The following is a 22,501-nucleotide window of genomic DNA, read 5'->3' on the forward strand; positions in this document are numbered from 1 at the left end:
TGCTCCTTTGTACCTGTCAGTTTTCCCCTAGCCCTTAGTTTTAAAAAAATCCTCTGCAACCTTTTTAATTTTACATGCCAGCAATCTGGTTCCATTTTGGTTTAGGTGGAGTGCATCCTTCATAGGCTTCTCCTTTCCCAAAAGGTTCCCCAGTTTCTAATAAACCTAAAACCCTCTTCCCTACACCATCTTATCCACGCATTGAGACTCTGCAGTTCTGCCTGTTTACTTGGGCCTACATATGGAACTGGAAGCATTTTGGAGAACGCTACCCTGGAGGTCCTGGACTTTAATCTCTTTCCTAGCAGCCTAAATTTGGCCTCCAGGACCTCTCTCCTACCTTTCCCTATGTCACTGGTACCTACATGTACCACAACCACCAGCTCATCCCCAGCACTGCACATACATCTGTCTAGAGGTCTCAAGAGATACACAACCTTTACACCTGGCAGACAACTTACCATGCTACTCTCCCGATCATCACAAACCAGGGCCAGCGCTTCCATTAGGCGACCCTAGGCAGTCGCCTAGGGCGCCAGGATTCGGGGGGGTGGCATTTTGTGCGCTCCCCGCGGGGTGCATGGGAGCTTCCGGTTCCGCTCCCGTTGCGCCGCCGAAGAAGGACCTTCTGTCGACGTGCCGCGGAAAACAGCGGTAGGCAATTGAGCAGCTCAATGACTGCCGCTGTCGCCTGCGGCATTTTTTTTAAAACGCCGCCCCCCAAATTCTGCCTAGGGCGCCAGAAATCCTGGCGCCACTCCTGTCACAAACCCAACTAGCTGTATTTCTAAAATCAAATCCCCCATTGCTATTGCCTTCTCTTCCTAATAACTTGGTTCCCCTACCAGAGGGGCACCCTTAGTGCAAAAGGATACTATGACATCATCTGGAAGGAGGGTCCCAACTATGGAACTGTTTCCTTCCAATCCAGTTTGATGTTCTCCTTCCCCGAGACTTTCTTCTTCCTCAATAGCACAAAGGCTGTCAGGGTGGGACTGCTCTACTGTGTCCTGGACAGTTTTGTCGGTGTACCTCTCTGTCTCACTTAGCTTGTACAGTTCAGCCACTCTGGCCTTACGAGGCAGGTAATCATACCTACTGCATTCAGTGCAATAAACTGGGTATCCACTACTGCTGGACTTCTGCTGCATTCATTTTACTCTTGCTAGTTTTTTTTTGTTTGTTTGGCAGGGGGTGTTTGTTGGCATACATTTAGAGAATGTGAGGTATATCTGGCTCTCTTGTTCCCTCTCTAAACTCACTCACCTATTCGCTAGCTCCTTTCATCGCTTAGGAGCTGGCTTTTTAAAACTCTGTTCTCCTGGAGTAGCCCCACCCACTGGTTAAGGGCTCCTAACAAGGCTTTGATCCCTGATCCCTTAAAGAACCTCTTAGCACTAGGCTCAGCTAATTTTCCCCCACCCCCACCAAACAGACCACACTATATAAATTTCAGTCAGGCACATGGCAAGCAGCAAACATACAACAAACAAACAGATGACACTCACTCCAAGGGTTATGTAGTCACTCCTCCTTCACCTGGAGAACTCCCTCTCAAAACTCCATTCTATGCTGCTCTTGTTTCCTGGCTTCTCTGGGGATAAAAAAAACAACTATAAACTCTCATGCTTCTGACCTTGTTTTTCATTTTGATATGTTTACTTAGAGTGACTTTGAAAACAAATTGTTGACCTGAAGCTCTTTTGCCAACTAAAAATACTTTTAAAGATTGAATTTCTAGAGATTTATGTTTTATATACATTTTTCCATGTCTGTTTGCTGTTCTTGAATGTGCACGCACACACATTTAGGGTGTGAGAACTGGTAAACAGAAATGAGCTGTTTTGGCACAACAGATAAATACTGATGTGTTTATATATATTTAAATAGAGAGAGAGAGGGATGCCATTTCTTATTACAGCAGCTGGTATGTGTCATTGATGCTTGTGAAATGTCATATAAATTTTATAAAAAGCCATGACAACTTGATGAGTAGCATATAGTTCTATCATGCATAAGAAAGAGTCAAATTTTGATCTTTTGCTTTCCTGTTGACCCAAAAAGAAGCATTAGGTGAGGGAGCAGTTGAGGAGTTCTTTGAGCTATTGCAACCTCAATTAGTTGATATTGATGGAAAACTGAGTTGTGAAGAAGGCCCGGATCTTGTCTTCAGGTGGAGATTGCTGCTGGGATATGGACCCAGTGTATGTCAGGATGGTCCTAAAATGCCATGGCTGTGCCTTTTCTAGTCTGAGAAATCAAAAATACAATCTCTCACGGAGTCATACATTTAATGCTTTGGATTCATCTCCCTTAGCTTGTGCTTCTGGGTTCCTCACTGACTCTTCGTAGTTATAGGAGGGCTAGTCCTTGAGAGGCAGACCTGAAGAGGTATTCAAAGAGCATTTGTACAGTGTTGGAATAAACATGGATGGGAAAGGTGGGAGACACACACACAACTTGCATTTTGTGACTAACCAAAAAATCCTCTATTTCCACAGAGGAAGATAAATACGGTATTTACTCCAACTTGTTGTTCAAGTATTTCCTCGCAGAGGGAATAGTCTGTGGACATAATTTGTTTGTTGCTTCTGCTAAAGAGGATCCTGCTGACATTTTAAAGGTAAAAAAATTGATAGATTATAGTTTATTAATCCAGATATTTTTACAAACCTGTTTACAAAGTAAAGTTAATCCCTTGATTAATTTAATAAGGTTCTAAAGTATATATTCTACATTATATACACTGATTTTCTTAATCAAGAGAATACATTATTTAGAATTTCATCTATCTGTTATAAATAGTAGTTAAGCTAATTTCAAGGTAGTTTGAAAAACAGTTTGTCTCTCATATAATTATATAGCTGCTGTTTCCTGTGTTTATATCTAGGATAATTTAAATGAAATACTATCGAGACACCTTGAAATATATAGATTTTTGACCGATATATTAAAAAAGGAAGCTTAGAGCTCTCTTTGTAGTATAACTATTTTGTAATGATTAGTCATTTTTAGTATATGTAAACAAAAAAGGTAAAGGGACATTGGCAATCTTTAAATTTAATTTTTCTAAAATATGTTCCAATTACAATGATAACACCTAAGATTGCTATAACTGAGAAAATTTGGCAAAGTAGTAATCAAACTGGGGAAGAAGAAATATGGGTTGTTGTGACAGCAGCTTGTAGGCACAAATTTGCCACTACTTTTAAATGCTGAGTTTCTCCCTTGCTAAAAAGATCCTTGTAGACCTCAATAAAAGTGCAAAAAATCTTTAAGTGCTACACTTTTGCATCTGCTACATGTATCTTTCTGGAAGTGTATTATCTACATATGTGCACTTCAATGACTGTATTTAGGGATTGATCCTGAAATGTCCTACGCACTCTGTCTTTGGTTCCACAAATCACATCTCACTGATGTTAGTGGGGGCCTAGTGCTCTGTACGTAGTAGGATAGAGCCCTTAATGGAGGTCAGACTACATTACTTACATGAAGTCAGCCTGGGAGTGGCACTAGCAACCACTCGCTGCCTCGGAAGCAGAGTGTGGGGCACAGCTTGGGGATACATATACTCAGTAGGAACCTATTCAGGCATTGCATTCAAATTCCCTCTGCTCTGTGGCCCAGAATGTACTTGGGTTGCTAACGCTCAGGAAACTTAAGACTTTTCCCCAAAACTGGCTTAGCTTTTGGAATAAAGGGCTTTCAGATAGTTTGGAGTAGAGGTCCTCTCCTATGGAACCTCTGAGCTGCTCAGGACTGGAACTCACCAAAAAGTCAAACTTTGGAGGACAGTATATCTGGCCTTTATTGCTGGGGGTGAAAGTTGGTAAACTGAGTCACAAATCCACCTAATTTAGACTTAATCATTTTTTGTCTTTATTTATACAATTTCAGACAGAATTATTGTCACTTATAATGTCTGAACATATATTTTATAATAGACAAGATAGAATTGGCAAATGGGCCCAAGTTACCACATTCTGGGGCACTGTGAAGTTTTTTCCATCTTCCAGGATAGTTGTTGTCTTCTCTGATCCCAGGGTCTGGTCTTTCTGTCCCATTATTGAGTTTCTGGTGTAGTGTTTCTCCAGTTTGGGCCCATGTTCACTTAGGTCTTTTTATAGATGTCTACGTTACAGATTAATCTTTATCCAAGTGGCTTTTAGCACATCAGCCCTTTGGATTTTAGGTAACCCGTACACTATGCATGCGCAAGCTTCAGTTACCCAACTTCTGTATTTTTCCTGCTGGATTTGCAGTTTCTGAGTCATGTATATTTGTATTTGTGACACCCTATCCTGAGTTTTCCTGGAGGAAGGATGTTTTTTATATATCATTATATATTTTATTTATCATATGTTTATCATGATATGTTCTACTAACATGTATTGAAAGAAGTCATCTTTGTTCTGTCACAAAACATTTTAAGCAGAGTAGCAATTCTGTGTAAAAGAAGAATTGACAAAACCACACTTATGTCGGCCAAAGGTTTGGCCTAAGTGTTGCATCAATTGTGCTCATTCACTGTACATAATTACAAATCATTAAAGATATAGCTATCAAAGCTCTTAATCTTACCATTAACAATTCTTCATTTTATATTTCAGTGTTATAAGTCAATATATGTTATTCTGTGCTACCCTTGATTTATTAGAAAGGGCCAGGAGGTTTATGGAAAACATGATTTTTTAATGTCAACATTTATCTTCTTTAAATGGGTTTTTCATTCAAAGTCCAGTTTTGTTTGTGAATCATGCAAAGAAACATCATTAGAAATTTTCCCGTGAATGCATTTTGAGCGGTGCCTCAATTTTAGGGTCTTGAAATTTAGGTTCTTTTAATGGTATCCCAACATTCATCTAACTAAGAATTTTGGTTCACTGAGCTTTGGAGAGTGTGAGCATTGTAGAGTTGCAGTCAGTGGAAAGACAAAGATTTTATTTTTCTTAAACCATGAGTTATATAAACTGTTAGTTTTCTTTAGGTAAAATTCTGGCAATGAGTGCAGCATGCTATAGTTTAACTAATATTTCAATAAACTATTGCATCTTAAAAACCTGTCACCGGCAGCTAATCCAGAAAATGATTGACCAAAACAAGGACATTGACGGTTTGTACATACAGTGCAATGTTAAATGCTATAATTGTCCTGCATTAATTTTATGATGTATGATTGGGTGTTTCTGGAACCTGTAACCAAGACAAATATTGCTGGTACTAGAAAGGGGAAAAGACAATCTTATAGACCATAATTATCTTAAAACTGTGTATAACTAAAAGACAAGTAGAAGAAAAAAAGCCCCATCAGCTGCCTAAGATATGTTATATTACCACCCAGCAATTTATCCATCATCCTTTCAAAACATATTCATGCCTATTGTAGTCAAAGCTCCTTCAGGAAGTCAGCATTAAGATGTAACACTAAAAAATTACACCCCTGTAGAAAATCCTATAGAACAATATACATGATGTTTTTAACAGGATATTTTAAACATTTCAGAGCATTTCTGTTCAGTCAGTATACTTATCTAAAAGACAAATCTCCACGATAAGTAAAAATGTACAAAGTGTTAGGAGTTTGTGTTAGAAGATTTATTATGGTATACTTCACTTCCATTATGTAAGAAATCATAAAATAAAAGACTGAGCCAAACCTTTGTTGAACTTGATTAGAGTGGGAATGTGAAATTGCCATTTTACATTTTAATATGTTTAATAAAATTTGTTGCTGAAAAATGAGTAAAGTTAGGCTTGAAATTAAAATAAAGGTTTTTATATGTAACCCTGACAAAAAAAGAAATATACAATAAAATGTTTTATTTTGTTTCTTAGACCTATTCTCTTCTTTTCACTGTGAGTGCCACATTATAAAAATCCAGTCAGTTTATTACTCCAGTCTGTATAGCGTGTGTGCATGGCAGGAGGACAGACTTTAAAAGGAAACCACTGTTCAAAATATACGTCAATGGATGGAGCCAACTTGGGGGTTATAGATTCAAGCCAGCAGGATCAGCTGCTGAGGCCGTTTCAGCAAAATACTTCATCACATAGTGGGGAAAGAGAAAGATGAGACCCAGCTGTGGGCTACCCCTTCCCCACAATGACCTTCAAACCCAGAACTGTGCAGGGGAGACAACCCTTTCCTACTGCTCATGATAGAGATATTAGGATCCCATATTTGCCCCCTCACCATATGGACAAAAGAAAGAAATTACATGGTAAAGCCAACCAGAGACACTACTGCAGAAGTATTTTCAGCGGCAAGCATATTTGGACACACATGATGTCATCCAGCTATGTTTTCTACAGTTCTACTATCATTGTTCTTCTCATGTGCCAACTGGGTACATGCTCCAGCCCCTTCCCACCATCTCACAGTCACTTCTCTTCAGCCTAGATTCACTTGTCCTTAATGCTTCTATCCATCCTTCCTTCCTTTCTTTTCCTTCCCTTCCCCTCCGCTCTTACCTCCCTCTCCTTTCCTTTTAGCTTATTCCTCCCTGTCTTCCCCCACCATCCTTTTCCTAAATACATTTAATGTGTATAATAAAGTGCAAAAAACAAAATGCACCAAAAATTAAATAAAACAAACCCCTCTCTGTATAAAAATAGCCCAAACAATGTCAGTTCCTTATTGATTAAATCATACTCTTTTGAAAAACTCATAAAGCTTGTAATTTGGTAATCTCTGAATAATAGCATAGGTGAAAATCCATTTGCTTGAGTACTTTTTCAATTGAAGCAATAGGACAGTCGCTAAAAAAGGAGAATAAAATTTGGTATAAAATTAAATTAAGAATTAACTTTTACAAAACTGTATCAGATATACTTAAAGTTGTTTATATCTTACACACTTATCTAGTGCCTGCATCTGTCAGATTTTTTTCTGCCATACATTTTCTAGCCCATGTCACTTTGTTCTAAATGTCCCAAGTCATGTGGTCTTCACTGCATTCCTTTTTAGAATAATTCTATAATCTAGTAGCTCTCACTGTTATAAAGCTTTTCCTAATATTTACTCTACTTTTTCTTTAATGTTGTTCCTTTATACTAGTAAAATCCACTGGTACAACTCCATAGTAAGTAATTACTCTTTTCTTTTTTACGTATTTGTAGATTTATACATCACTTCTTAGTCATTGCCAAGCTATGTGAATTTAACTTTTAAAAATTCCCTTAATTTTTTTTTGTTCTTAGAACGTCTTCTGGTTTGTTAATTTCTATCATTGAGTTGCTAGAATTTAATGCTGTATTTGGATTGTGGTCTCATGGAGAAGGAATATAATCTCGGAGTTTTGTGGTTTGCTGTCTTTACATACAGAGCACAAAATTTCATCTGCCTTTTGCTGTCTTGTCATACTTCACATTTGTCTGATTTGCTGTCTTCCCTCAGCTAGACACCCCTCCACCTCAACTTAAAACATTTCCAGTTACTGTTTGCAGTCCTTGACTTTTAATCTATTTGACACTGTATTTGAGCTAATTGATGTTTATTTTGTAAGTATGATTTTGTATCACTGTATCAAATGCAGCACTAAAATCCAGATACTGCATTTGTTGCAGTCCTTTCAGCTACGTGTATTGCTATTTTATATTTAAAAAACAAACAAAAACCCTCATAGTTTGTTCCCAGTTTTTTGCTTATGATTAGGTTAGTCTTTTGGTGTTGAATGACTTTGTTTCGTTACATATTTATTCTGTTGTTTTACTGTGAATTGTGGCTAGGTTTGAGTCACCAGAGTCTCTGATTTCCTTTTTTGAAATCTGTTGTCACATTTGCTTTTCTACAATTCTCTGTCACTCCCTGGTTTTCTGTTAACCTTTTACTTTTTTTTTTCCTCCTCACCTAAAACGCCCAAAGATGCATGATTTGTATATGTTTACATTTTTTCCACCACTGGAGATACCCACATGATCACATTTTTTTCTGCTCTGCCAGGTGTATCCTTAAGAAGATGCTCTGGTTCAGGATGCTTCTTTCTATTCTTGCTTTCTTTGTCTTCTCTGCCACCAAAGGACTTGTATCACTGTGCTGTTCCATTTTCACCCAGATTACTTCGTCTCTTCACTTAAGAAGCTCCACTCCACTCCAATCTTGCTCTTTCTCTCACACATTTCGTTATCAGAACATGTCTTTAAATATAAAGAGAATTCATGAAAGAGCCTCAAGAATGGAGAAGCACTGATTCTAAAAAGAGATTAAAAGAAAGGAGTATTAAGGTATTAACAAGGAAGTAAAATTATTTCAAATAGTCTAAAAATACCTATAAAATTGTGCCTAAACAGCTTAAGAAAGCTTTAGATTGAATGACAATACAAATAAATAAAATGAATTAAAGTGGTGAATAAAAGATTAGACTGTAAAGAAGAGTCGCTGTATGGAAGTGGTGAAAGGCCTCTCATTTTAGCTATTTAAAATTAGACTGGAGAAAGCACTAAAGCCAACATTATCAAAAGTGCCTAATGATTTTAGGTTTCCAATATGAGATCCTTCAAAGGAGTCTAATTTTAAGAGGGACGGAGTCCAGCGCTTTCTGAAAATCAGGATCCTTACTTTTGAAAATCTTGGCCTGAGGCTATGCTACAAAGAGCCATCTACACTGAAAGGGAGGAGGACTGGATGGCATAAGGGATTTTTTCCAATATCTAATTTCTATAATTATGAAACTCAATTAACTCCTGGATCCCACCTCACATTCCCCCCTAACACTGAATAAGTTTACAGGTTTTTTAATTTTGTGTAATTTATCTTGATGGGAATTTTACCTATAAAATAAAAACACTGTTCTTCCTTTGTATGCAACAGTATACAGTAATATTTTAATGGCTATCTGGTTAGGAAATTAGTGATTATCAACTCAAATTACATTTCTATACCCCTTTTGTAAATGATTAGAAACCAGCATGAGGACACTTATGTGTGAAATTATTTTAGCAGTCAATATCAGGGGTTTTTAGACATAAAATAAGAGGAAATAGAACACACCACCATAAGATGTTATCAGTATTCAAATAGCTGAAGAGAAAAATAATCCAGATTAACTGGAGAATCCCAAAGCAATGTAAATCTGTTGTAATTGACTCTATGAAACCAGTCCCTAATCCAGTGCTCCCTTCCCCCCACTCCTTGAATTGCCCTTTGGAGGCCACTGCAGTCAACTGAATTAGGACAGCCCTACATCTGCTCAAGTGAGGCTGGGGATGGAAGTGACTCCTGGCAGCCCCAGGGAACAAGGAACTAAAAGGTGGTCTTAAAGCAACCTTTGCCCCCTCTCCCAGATTTGCAGGTTCAGCAACACACACAAATAACAAAGGTAACTATTTTCATATCTCCATTGCCTGGTCGTTTCAAAAATATCTAATCTGCTTTGGGTTCACTACATTCCTCCTATTCCCCAGTTTGGATGAGAATCTCTTAAGAGTACCTACAGAGCTCATGTGCTTGAGAGCATCTTTACGTCTATGCTGCAGCCACGGGCATGATTTGTGGATCATGTAGGCCTACCCACACTCTTTGTTATAGTTAGCTAAAAATAGAGGTGAAGGTGATGTGGAGGGGGGCGGGTGTTGTGTCCTCACTTCTGTTTTGTTGCAAGCTGGTTAGAGCACAAGCTAACATAGGTATGTCTTCAAAAGCTGCAAATTACACCCACAGTTACTATATGGAAGTACTGTTTATCTTCCTTAATTGAAGCAAAGTAAGTGTTTTATCCAGGCTAGGAAATGAAGTGGGCAAAAATCTGAAAACTCTTTATTACGTGGGCTTGGTGTTCATTTAACAAAAAGAGTGCTCTTAAGCTGATATTGGAGATTTCATAGATAGGGTTTGTCTTCATGTGGAAATTTATTGGGATAACTGTACCACTATGATTATACCAGAATAACTCCCCATATGGGTAGTCTTATTCCAGAATGAGTGCCTTTTAGTTTATACTTCGAAAGTGACATATGCTAAATCAGAAAAAAAAATTCTTAAGTGTCCACACAAGGAGTTACATAGATAAAACTATGGCATTATAACAATACCAGTAAATTTCCTCTTGTAGACAAGCCAGTAGATAAAGCTTTTCATTCAAAGGAGGAGTGACAAATCTGGGAAGAGTAATCTGACTGGTGCCTAAAACTTCCAAATTAACCTTTTGAGATGCAGATGTCCTAATTTAATACAGTGGTCTGCAATGTTTGCTACTGCAGAGGAATTCTTTGTGAACATAAGGATACATGTTTACTTCAGAAGATGGCATTTTTAGTTATTTGGTGCACATCAAAGAAGACATAGAATCATTGGAAAATGTGTACAAGCAGGTTTGCATTCTGATTATCACACTTTTGATGACTGTACTTTTCAAATTGCATGAGTTTATCAAAGTGAACTAGCTGATACATCTCCAAAGTTCCTGCTTAATATCAGTTTATAGGAAAGGTTCTGCCATCTCTTTTGATTATGCCAGTTCCTCTTCCCTAACTAAACTTCCACATTCACATCTTTAAAGAGTATTACTTCTGAAACTTTCCTGACTTAAACTGTGCATCTCAGCCAAATACACAAGGTTTCACTGGCATAACAGTACTACATAAAACTATGACAACATGCTGCTGAAGAAGTGAAGATGAAGGTCCCAAATGCTGTTTGGGCCTGAGTGCCAATAGTGAGCAATTATATTTATCACATATATAGAAATCTAATTCCAGGTTCTACTATTAGAAGGTGAAGCTTGTATTCTTCATTTTCTTATTGAAGTCTTCTTCCACCTTCTGTTTCTCTTTCTGAAGAAAAGATAGCCACTTGGTAGTGTCATCAGAAATGAAGAAGAATTAAATATTTAATTTTAGATTTAAATTTCAGCTTTCTACAACTTTGAGAAGCTGGCATTAGCGCATGTGCCTCCAAATTTAAAAGCTAATTGTGTGGGATCTTATTTCTTTGTTAGAGCTCTTCCTTGTTTTCTTTTTTGTGTATATTTGGTGAAAGAATGTCTATATCAAGTCTTCCTACAATTATAATTCAAGATAAAACTTGAAACAGGGAAGGCATGAGTGTGAAAGAGCATGTTTATAATGGGGAAAAGGTTCTTTGTTTGTTTCTCTCAGAGAAAATAGTGTTGAGGCCATTTTTAAACAAGGATCATGCAGGAAGAGTTCAGAGTTGATTCAGTCTCTAAACGTGAAAAGATTTGCAGGAACCTAAGAGAACAAATGTTTAAATCTAAACTCCAGGTTCTTTTTCGAGTGCTTGCTCATATCAATCCCAATTAGGTGTGCGCATGCCGCGGGCACGATCGTTGGAAGATTTTTACCGTAGCAACACTCAGTGGGTTGGCTGGAGTGGCGCCCTTATGGTGCCGGATATATGTCCCTGCCGACCCAGCGCCCCCTCAGTTCCTTCTTACCGCCCATGACGGTCGTTGGAACTGTGGAGCTCAGCATAGCTGATATCCACTTCCCTAGCTCTTTACTCGTTTTTCTCTAGTTAGTTTTGTAGTATAGTTGTAGTTAATAGTAAATTGTGTAGATAGTGTATATAGTTGTTGGAGAAAAGGGGGTTTCTCCCCTCCCTCCTTCCTGGTACCCGTGCTTATGCCTGCGTCTCCGGGTTTCAAGCCCTGCTCTGCCTGTCTGAAGCCGATGCCTACGGGAGACCCCCCATGACTCATGCCTGAAGTGCCTGGGGCAATCCCATCAAATAGATAAGTGCCACATCTGTAAGGCATTCAGGACGCGGACAAAAAAAGGAGTGGGGCTTTCGTTTGAGGCAGCTCCTCATGGAAGCAGCACTTAGCCCGGTGCCCTCGGGCCCGAGCAGAGACCCAGCACCGTCGGCCCGAAGCACACCGCCGGCACCGGAAAGACCCGGCACCGGACGTCTCTGGCACAGCGACCGGCCCAGCGCCACTTGCTATCGCCGGGGTCAAAGAAGCAGCACAAGCAACCTGCTGCTTCTGCCCAGTTGCAGGCACCGCCTGTGCCCCCCTTGGAGCAACGTCCTGTACTGGACCACCCTGCGAAGGCTCCAACTTCAGCACCGTCGATTCCGGCGCTGCAAACGCCGTTGAGTCTGGTGCATATGAGCTTCCCCGGTGCGCACCATAGTCAAGCTTGGTCTGCTGTCTACCCCGGAGACCTTCTCTAAGGCCTCCGACTTAATTGCCCTCACTGAGTCGGGGCTGCCGCAGCCTCCAGCACTGCGGTGCAGTCTGTCCCATTGATAGGGAAGCCCGCTATCATGCATCCCCCATCGCAGATTGGGATGTCTCTGCACCGCTCCAGATCGCATTCCCGCTCTAGATGCTGGTCCGGTGCACAGCACTGCTCGCAGTCCCGTCACCGATCATCATCCCGCCACCGTTCCACGTCGAGAAGATCTCTTTCCCGGTACAATCGGTACCGGTCAAGCTCCCGGCACCAATCATGGCATCGACCTCCACGGAGTAGGTCCTGGCGCCGTTCCACCCGCAGGTCTTCATCGGTATCCAGATCTCCCTCCCGGTGCTGCTATGATCGTCGGGTACCAATCCAGGTCTTGGCGCCAATCTTCATCCTTACGATGCGGTCCATCGATGTGGGATAGTGCGGGATAGCTCAGTGGTTTGAGCATTGGCCTGCTAAACCCAGGGTTGTGAGTTCAATCCTTGAGGGGGCCACTTAGGGATCTGGGGCAAAAAAATTGGTCCTGCTAGTGAAGGCAGGGGGCTGGACTCAATGACCTTTCAAAGTCCCTTCCAGTTCTAGGAGATTGGTATATCTCCAATTATTACCTTTAACACAGCATAACCATTCAGCCCCACCTTGGCCTTCCTGCCCTAACTCGAGGTCATCACAGGTGGAGAGTGGCTACCCCGCCCATGACCAGGACGTGGAAGGAGACAGTCAATGGCAGGACGAGGGACAGAATCCTGCTCAGGGACCACTGCAGTAGTCCTTCTGGACCCCTTGGGCATACCACCAGGCCCAAGGCGTCCCCTCCAGGGCTTCTTGTTCAGCTCATTCTGAAACCCGAGTCCCGGAGGCCACGGTTAGCTGCTCCCCCCGGGAATGCGGAGTCTGCTGCCCTGCAACCAATTCAGGCACATGCTCCTAGTATGGAGAACCTGGGACAGCCGGACCTGCCCCAGCAAGACTTACCCCAGGAACCATTAGTCCCGGGGCTGTCCTCTTCATCGCCTGATGAGGCAGTTGCAGGCACGACCTCCTCTGGCCCACCACCTATAGACCTCCATGCACACCAAGACTTGCTGCGTAGGGTGGCACAAAACCTGAACCTCCAGGTGGAGGAGGTGGTGGAGCTAGAGGATCCAGTGGCGGACATCTTGTCTGCTGATGCCCCCACACGCATAGCCTTGCCGTTCATCTGGACTATCCAGGCTAATGCTAATATGATCTATCAGTCGCTGGCGTCTATCTCTCCCACTGCCAAGTGGGTTGAGAGGAAATACTTAGTTCCCTCCAAAGAGTATGAATACTTGTACATTCACCTCCAACCATGCTCCTTGGTTGTACAGTCCATCAATGAAAGGGAAAGGCATGGTCAACAAACGCCTGCCCCTAAATCCAAGGACGCTAGGCGCCTGGATTTATTCGTCCGCAAGGTATACTCCACTGGCGGTCTACAACTTCAGGTGGCTAACCAGCAGGCTCTCTTGAGCCGTTATAATTACAACACCTGGAACTCCATGGGGAAGTTCAAGGAACTAGTTCCTCAGGAGTCCAAGGAGGTGTTCAGGGCCTTGCTAGAGGAGGACAAGAAAGTAGCCAGGACCACCTTGCAGGCTTTGATAGATGCAGCAGACTCAGCGACAAGGACTCTAGCCTCCGGCGTAGCCATGCGCTGCATCTCGTGGCTGCAGGTGTCCGGTCTTCTGCCGGAGCTGCAGCAAATGATTCAGGACCTGCCCTTCGATGTCCAGGGGTTATCTCGGACAAGACTGACTCTAGACTTCAGAGTCTAAAGGATAACCGGGCCATCATGCGCTCACTGGGCATGCATACCCCTGTGATGCAGCGTAGACCTTTCCAGCCCCAACTGCAACCACCTACCCTACCCTACCCTAACTCTCAGCCCAGACAGGACTTCTCCAGAATCCTGACCCCCCCTCCCCAAACCATCGGTGGGGCCCAAGCAAAACTTTTGAAGTTGCGCCCAAGGGCGGAGCACCAGTCTCCTCACAGGATCCTTTCCCACCTTTCTCCAACCGCCTCTCCAATTTCCTCCCTGCATGGTCCTGCATAACAGCAGACCGCTGGGTCCTACGCACGATGGAAAGCAATTTGTTTCGTTTCCCCCTTCCCACCCTTCCTCCCCATCCCTCTTCAGGGACTCTTCTCACGAGCAACCCCTTCTGCAGGAGGTACAGTCACTCCTGTATTCTATTGGAGCAATAGAAGAGGTTCCAAGAGAACTAAGGGGCAGAGGGTTTTACTCTCATTACTTCCTAATTCTCAAGGCAAAGGGGGGGGCTACGGCCCATTCTGGACCTGCGCGGACTCGACAAATTCATGGTAAAGTTGAAGTTCCGTATGGTTTCCCTGGGGACCATTATTCCTTCCCTGGAGACTGGTACGCTGCCCTTGACATGAAGGAAGCGTACTTCCACATAGCGATTTACCCGCTACACAGGCGTTTCCTCCACTTTGTGGTCAACCAACAGCACTTTCAATTTACTGTGCTTCCCTTCGGCCTGTCCACAGCACCAAGGGTCTTTACGAAGTGCATGGCCGTCGTAGCTGTCTCCCTCCAAGTGTTTCCGTACCTCGACAGCTGGCTCATTCAGGGTCGCTCTGAGCTCCAGGTACAATCTCACGTTCCGTTCACCATGAGGCTGTTCGGACAGCCAGGTCTGCTGCTTAATGCTGAAAAGTCCACTTTGCAGCCGACCCAAAGAATAGACTTCATCGGAGCAGTCCTGCATTCAAATCTCTCCCATGCGTGCCTCCCACAAGCCCGCTTCCAGGCCATGGCGGCTATTATCCTCAGCCTCCAGAACTTCCCGACCTCCACAGCTCACATGTGTCTCGGTCTTCTGGGCCACATGGCGTCATGCACCTTCGTGACCAAACATGCCCGACTACGCCTCCGTCCACTCCAGGCCTGGCTCGCATCTGTCTACCATCCAGGCCGGCACGATTTGGACACAGTGCTCACAGTACCGCCGGAGGTCTTATCCTCCCTGGCTTGGTGGCTGAACCCCAACTTAGTATGTGGGGGAGTGCCATTCCATGCACCACAGCCCTCCCTGGTCCTGACCATGGATGCATCATCTCTGGGCTGGGGCGCTCACCTTATGAACCTTCATACACAGGGCCTTTGGTCCTCTCAAGAGAGAACCATGCACATTAACGTACGGGAACTGAGCACGTTCACCTGGCATGTCAGGCTTTCCGCGAGCACCTGCAGGGCCGTTGTGTCTCAGTCCTCACGGACAACACAACGGCCATGTTTTATATCAACAAGCAAGGGGGGGCGCGATTGTCCCCCCTCTGTCGGGAGGCCATCAAATTCTGGGATTTCTGTATAGGCCACTTGATCCACCTAGTTGCGTTGTTTCTCCCAGGAGTCTAGAGCACCTTGGCAGATCGCCTCAGCAGATCCTTCCCAGCTCCCGAGTCAATTCGCCTGGATGTTATCTGTTCTGTTTTCCGGAAGTGGGGATTTCCCCACGTCGACCTCCTCGCCTCTTGCGAGAATCGGAAGTGCCAGGTGTTCTGCTCTCTCCAGGGGCGCTCCCCGGGCTCCCTGTTGAACGCCTTCCTGATACCATGGAAGGACCATCTGTTTTACGCCTTTCCTCCATTCCCATTAATCCACAAGGTCCTTCTCAAATTGCAAAGGGGCAAGGCCCGCTTAATACTAATTGCCCCGGTGTGGCCCAGGCAGCATTGGTATACCACACTCCTCGACCTGTCAGTGACCACACCAATTCCTCTCCTTGAAACAGCAGGGCCTAGCAGTTTCATCCATCAGAGTGCACCTAGCAGTGATTTCGGCCTTCCACCCAGGCGAAAATGGGCACTCGGTCTTCTCCAATCCTATGGTCAGCAGGTTTCTCAAGGGATTGGAATGTCTGTACCCACACATTCGGCATCCGGCCCCTACGTGGGACCTCAGCCTGATCCTTTCCAGACTCATGGGAGCCCCGTTCGAGCCAATGGCCACTTGTGCTCACTCCTGTACCTTTCCTGGAAAACAGCTTTCCTTGTCGCTATCACCTTGGCGAGATGCATGTTGGAGCTTGGAGCCCTCACGTCGGACCCACCGTATACAGTGTTTCATAAGGACAAGGTACAGCTGTGACCACACCCCGCCTTCCTTCCTAAGGTGGTGTCTGCCTTCCATGTCAACCAAGACATCTTCCTTCTGATCTTTTATCCGAAGCCGCATGCTTCTCGTTGGGAACAACAGCTGCACTCCCTAGACGTTCGCAGGGCCCTGGCCTTTTACATCAAGCAAACAAGACCTTCAGAAAGACGTCCCAGCAGTTTGTGGTGGTGGCAAACTGGATGAAGGGTCTCCCAGTCTCCATGCAGCGTATCTCGTCCCGGATTACATCATGTATCCGAGCGTGCTATGACTTGGCTGGAGCCTCAACTATGCACTTTACTGCCCACTCAACTCGGGCTCAGGCTTCATCCTCCACCTTCCTGGCTCATGTGCCCATACAGGAGATCTGTAGGGCAGCAACTTGGTCATCACTTCATACCTTCGCCTCCCACTATGCAATAATGCAGCAGTCCAGGGGTGATGCTGTTTTTGGTTCAGCGATGTCTCACTCCGACCCCACCGCCTAGGTAAGGCTTGGGAGTCACCTAATTGGAATTGATATGAGCAAGCACTCGAAGAAGAAAAGACAGTTACTCACCTTTGTAACTGTTGTTCTTCGAGATGTGGTTGCTCATATCCATTCCAAACCCGCCCTCCTTCCCCTCTGTCAGAGTAGCTGGCAAGAAGGAACTGAGGGGGCATTGGGTCAGCAGGGACATATATCCGGCGCCATAAGGGCGCCATTCCAGGGAGAGCCTCGGCCAACCCACTGAGTGTTGCTAGGGTAAAAATCTTCGGACGATCGTGCACGCAGCGCGTGCACACCTAATTGGAATGAATATGAGCAACACATCTCGAAGAACAACAGTTACAAAGGTGAGTAACCATCTTTTTCCTGACTGCTGTTCATTGCTTGCGTGCTTAGTGGGTTTTCTTTTCTTTAGATCTTTGTTTTTGATTTAGAATATAAAAATCTATAATGTCATATCTGAAAATATTCAATCACTTACATAATTGCTGGGCGCATAATATTACACATGATTACCAAACATACACTAAAAAATAAACTAAAAGACCAAATTATAGAAACAACAGAGATTTAGTTCAGCATTTTGTTTCCGTCTTACATGTAGAAGCATTACCAAGTTGTATTTTAAAATCAAACTTTTCAGAATTGTCATGTTCAATTGATGCAATATAATTCCTGCTACTCATTTACCTCAAAATGTCTCTGTGGGTAAGTTTTTCAAAAATCTGTTTAGATCAACATTGTTCATCTTGCAGCAGTTTTACCAAATAGCATGTGCACTAATTTCAGATGATTTAAATCTAATCCAGGGGTTCTCAAACTTCATTGCACTGCGACCCCCTTCTGACAACAAAATTACTCGAGGACCGAAGCCTGAGCCTTCCTGAGCCCTGCCGCCCTGGATGGAGGGGCCAAAGCCCAAGGACTTCAGCCCGAGGCAGGGGGCCTGTAACCTGAGCCCTGCTGCCCAGGGCTGAAGCCCTTGGACTTCAGCCTCGGCCCCAGGTGCTGGGGCTAGGGCTTCAGCTTCGGGCCCCAGGAAGTCTAAGCCAGCCCTGGTGACCCCATTAAAACGGTATTGTGACCCACTTCGGTGTCCCGACCCACAGTTTGAGAACCGCTGGTCTAATAACTTTCTTTACAGCAAAGTCATCATAGTGATGATCACAATAGTCCTTGGAGTCTGTGATTCAGTTCTTGTCTAGTTTTTAAAGAAAAATAAGTGGATTAACCAAAGGTAATGCTAATCAGGCCAGCAATACTATTCAAGCAGAGGGGCAATATTTATTTGGAATAAAGAGAAGCCAAACAAATGGCAAAAAGGAACAGTAAGTGAGGAAAATCCTACATGCAATGATCAAAATAGTGAAAAGCTGAGCTGCCATGCTGTTCTGATGAATTAGGTATTATATGGCTTGTGACAGTAAAGTAAATACTACTGATCGTATGCTTGCTTGAAGTGATTATTTATACTGTGTACATTATCATTTTAGCAATGATGAAGGAAATAAGGAAAAATATTTTGTGTATTGCTCTGATCCTGAAAGACTTAAACACCTGTTTAAGACTATGAATAATCCCATGGAAGCCACTGGGGATACTGACATCCTGAAAACTTAGCATGTACGTAACATTTTTCAGGATTTGGGCCTCTGACACCTTCAGCTTTTTCAATCAGGCTTTCCTTGTTACTGCTATTGTGGTGTTCTTTTTATTTTATTCATCTTGTCCTGTTGAGATTTTCCTGAACTAATTCAGAGAAAGAAAAAAGAGATTATCTAACCTCCTCTATGTATTCCTAGTTTACATGTTGCTGGAAAGAGTTATGGTGACAGGAACTCATGAAAAAGAGAGATACATGACTCTTAACCCATAGACTTTGCATATGTATGCTCATATGTATAGTAGAGAAAGCACTTTTCAAAATGAGAAAATCTCTGGTCACATGATCCATCTGTAGTCCCTGGCAAGCTTCCATTTAGTTATCTTTTTTTGAATACATGAAAGGGAGGATTTGTTTGCCCTCCGATTCAGCTTTAACTTCAGTTGGCATCCATTCTCTACTATAAATGTCCAGAAAAGAATATGAAAGGAACTAAGTCTCACCTGGAGATGGAAATGAACTATTGTATGGGTGTGGGGCATTGGCGGAAATAAATTTTGTGTCCAGTCACTTGTATTCGTGAACAATAGTACTTGTCTTCAAAAGTGTTTCCAAAAGAAATGGAATCCTCTTCAGTTTTTCTTGGTTAAAATAACAATTATGTAATACATTATTAAAAAAAAAAAGTATTTACCCTTCCTGACTGACCAACTGGTATCCTTTAAATGCTAAAAATTAACATAATGAAGAAGCACTTATATTTGTGTGGATTTAAAACTGCTTAAATATCACTGCAAATGGAGATAAACAGTGAGTCATACTCCTTTAGTTTTTTTGTTTTCTTTTCTTTCAAACATTCCATAATCACACCTGTGGCAATAACTGCTTTGAAAAATACACTTAAAAATATGGCTGTTTTGAACAACTATTTATGTATCAATAAATAGGATAATGTTTAAGATTCTTTAGTGTTAATTATGCAGTTATCAAAACCTGAAAGGTTCAAAGGATTTTATTTAAGAGGGATTTCACATATAGCCTGGATTATGGTGCTAAATAATAGCACAGTAGTACTTCTGTAGCATTGTAAAATAGCTTAGAGAGAAGTATGATGTCTATAGTTGGTGTAATGCATTGGTAATTAAGAGGGTGTGAGGTTAAGCTTCATTAACTGCTGTGGGATTGTATCTTGAGTTTCATTATGCCCTGGAGAACATAAGAAGTGAGAGAGGTCAAACTGTTAGAATCTGATTTTGCGTAGTGCATCTGCCAAAACAAAGCAAGCAAAGTAATGTAGCAGCAAACACATAAAGACATGGATTATTAATAATTTGGATTATATGCATTTTTACTATAGAAATGAAAATTGTATTAATAAAATGTTTAATCCTAGTTGTGATAAAACTTTCATTAGTTTTGGGTTTTAGGAAATCAAATTACTTTAATTACACTGTATATTGACAAGTATGTCAGAAAACTGGATTTGTTTCTAGTTCTTGTTTTTGTGATTTTTTTTTTATACAAACCACAATAAATTGATCTTATTAACTTTAGCAATTATCCACCTTTTATATTTGCATTCTACAGGGAGAGGAGTTGTGCTTTAGTGGTCCTCAGGTACGGCTACTCCAGCTTGTTTTGTTTTGTTGAATTTTATTTTATTTTATTCACTTGCACATTGCCACTTGCTCTGTTCTCTATATACCAGCACCAAGTATACCATAGCTGGAAGCACTCTTTGTCAATGAAGATCTGACCCTCATATGCTGTTTCTTCTAGCAAGGGAGAATATAACAGTTGTCAGGAGACATTACATCCTGATGCCACAAAATTAAAAAGTCCCAGATCTTTTCAAAGCTGTGCTATGGAGGAGCTAAATACTTTTAATTAAGCAATGAGCCTTGCAAAAGCACCAATTTAGTTTTAATAGCAAACATGATTATTTCCAAGCTCTAAATGATATTTCTGGAGGTAAATATTTTATTAATCTTGTATTGTTCTTGGATTGTGGTTTCTATCAGATGAGCCATAAACATATTTGCTTAGTACAGTTTAAACACTGTCATAATCCTGACTCAATTTTTTAATTAATCCTGAAAAAATAATTCTGGCATACTACCATGACAGCAGAGTTTATAATTTCAGATGCTTTTGATGTGAGGAAGTGGAATGATTTGCAAAACATTTTTAACAATTTAATAAAGCTATTGGAAAATAATTTTGTTTTTGAAATAGTACTGAATCTCAGAAAAACTGATTACATAGTTTTGCTCAAGCGTGGCTTTTGTGTTCCTGGCCTGGGCTGTGTGCAGGAGCATGAACCATCTGAACTCAAAGCACTACAGTGTTGCTTTTACAAGGGTGCCTCCTACATCAGACTTTGTGGTGGAATGTACACATCACCTGCAGCTGTAGTCACCAGTTCCTTCCTGAGCAGGGTCAGTGTAAAAACTCTCTATTTGCAACCTGTGGCCAGTTCAACTGCTGATGCTTGCTTTTTCTGATTGGGGGGGGGGGTCTTTGTTCCTTTTTCACTTGTCCCTTCCACAAATTATTTTTGTATACATGACCTGCTTTACTCTTTCCATGCACTTTTTTTTTTTTAACCTCTCTGTTTCACATTTTTAAGAAGTGTTCCTGGGTGGATCCATTGTCCCTTGTAGACAGACATCACTACTATAACAGGTAACTCAGAGCCTATCATCAGTGGCTCAGGTCTGAATTGACCAGATAGCAACTGTGAAAAAATGGGACAGGGTGGGAGGTAATAGGCACCTATATAAGAATAAGTCCCAAAAAACGGGACTGTCCCTTTAAAAACGGGACATCTGGTCACCATAGCTATGAAATGTACTCATAAATGTTGTCATATGTAGTCTAATCCTGGATGCAGTGCTCTAGACATACTACCCAGCAGTTCTCAAACATTTTTCCCAAAAAGTGCTTTAGAGGATCTAACTGTTGGAAGTATCAAGGCAAGCTAGTCTCACAAAGACTGAGACAAAAGACTGTATCTATATACATAGTTTATTGGGTCTGTCTTACAAACTTTCTCCTATCAAACAGAGGCTCTAAGCTAAACTTTTACATGAGGTGTGAAAGCAAGAGCACTAAACTTGCTTTGGAGGAATTGTCTAGCTATACTGAAAGAAGGTCAAGAGACACTTGATATGGTTTCAGTCAGGCCTCAACTTGATTATTAGATGTCAGGGACTACCCGGCAGAAAACTGAACAGTTCAGGTAACTCCAGGATCATTTCAATATCTAGTTGGGGGCTTCCACCAACCCATCACTCTTTTCCATCCAGGTCCCATATCCAGCCCATTGCTGGGATCTTACCAACCCCCTACCCCAAATGAGGTTTAAGATGGGCTATAAGTAATGCTACAATTTTATCATGGAGGTCACAGAAGTCAGGCGGCTGGAAGCTCCAGGGTACCCGCACCATCCACGGCAGTGGGGTCTCTGAGCTCTGAGGCAGTGAGGGTACCTCACAGCTCCAGGCTGCCACGGGCAGCAAGGGGGATCCCTCAGCTCCTGATGGGACCTCAGAGCTCCCAGGCAGCATGGTTCCGGCAGCTCCTCAGAAATCCCTGCTGCCCATGGGGGTTCCCCGCAGCTCCCAGCCTCCACAGGCATTGGGTAGTGGACTTCTGCTATTAGCCAATGTAGTGAATCAGAGCTTTCTTGAGTAGGTCACACCAGCGAGAGATCTGTGCACAACTGCCTGTTAAAAAAAAAAATCAGTAGTCTTCCACCTGTGGGATATCTTTCTAGTGCTTTTGCCAGAATACTGAGGATGAAAGTATTCCTAAACATCCCCTCTGGTTGCAAAGGTCCTGACCACTTTCAAAATTTCCATGATCTTACTAGCCTGCTACTACTGGAGACAAACATGGCTTTTGATACTGTTGAAGATGCTGGCTGATTATGTCATACTGAAGGTCCATCCAGATCTGATCACCCTGGACCAGGATATTTCTCCACATCTGAGGTCTGTGATAATCTCCACACCTTCCACATAGCCCCATGTATGAATAATGATTGGCTCTCTCTTAGTCTGTGGCACAGGAATTATTTTAATACACCTTCCACCTGAGGAGAATA

The 22,501-nt window shown here is 42.4% G+C and overlaps 1 protein-coding gene and 1 long non-coding RNA gene across 6 annotated transcripts in view; both read left to right on the top strand.

Moving 5' to 3' along the window:
• The window catches only part of ELP4 (elongator acetyltransferase complex subunit 4), a 269,273-nt gene that overhangs the window by 26,250 nt on the left and 220,522 nt on the right, over positions 1-22,501 (top strand). For all 5 annotated transcript variants that reach the window (XM_039535841.1, XM_039535839.1, XM_039535844.1 and 2 more), the window contains exon 3: positions 2,502-2,623. In XM_039535841.1, the coding sequence (XP_039391775.1) occupies positions 2,502-2,623 (122 nt within the window). The remainder of the gene's footprint in view (positions 1-2,501; positions 2,624-22,501) is intronic.
• LOC120403905 lies at positions 20,625-22,344 on the top strand. Its single transcript, XR_005597792.1, has 3 exons — positions 20,625-20,831; positions 21,023-21,078; positions 22,268-22,344. It is a non-coding gene; the product is annotated as an uncharacterized LOC120403905 (long non-coding RNA).

This window comes from Mauremys reevesii, linkage group 4 (assembly GCF_016161935.1).
Source record: "Mauremys reevesii isolate NIE-2019 linkage group 4, ASM1616193v1, whole genome shotgun sequence".
NCBI lineage: Eukaryota > Metazoa > Chordata > Testudines > Geoemydidae > Mauremys > Mauremys reevesii.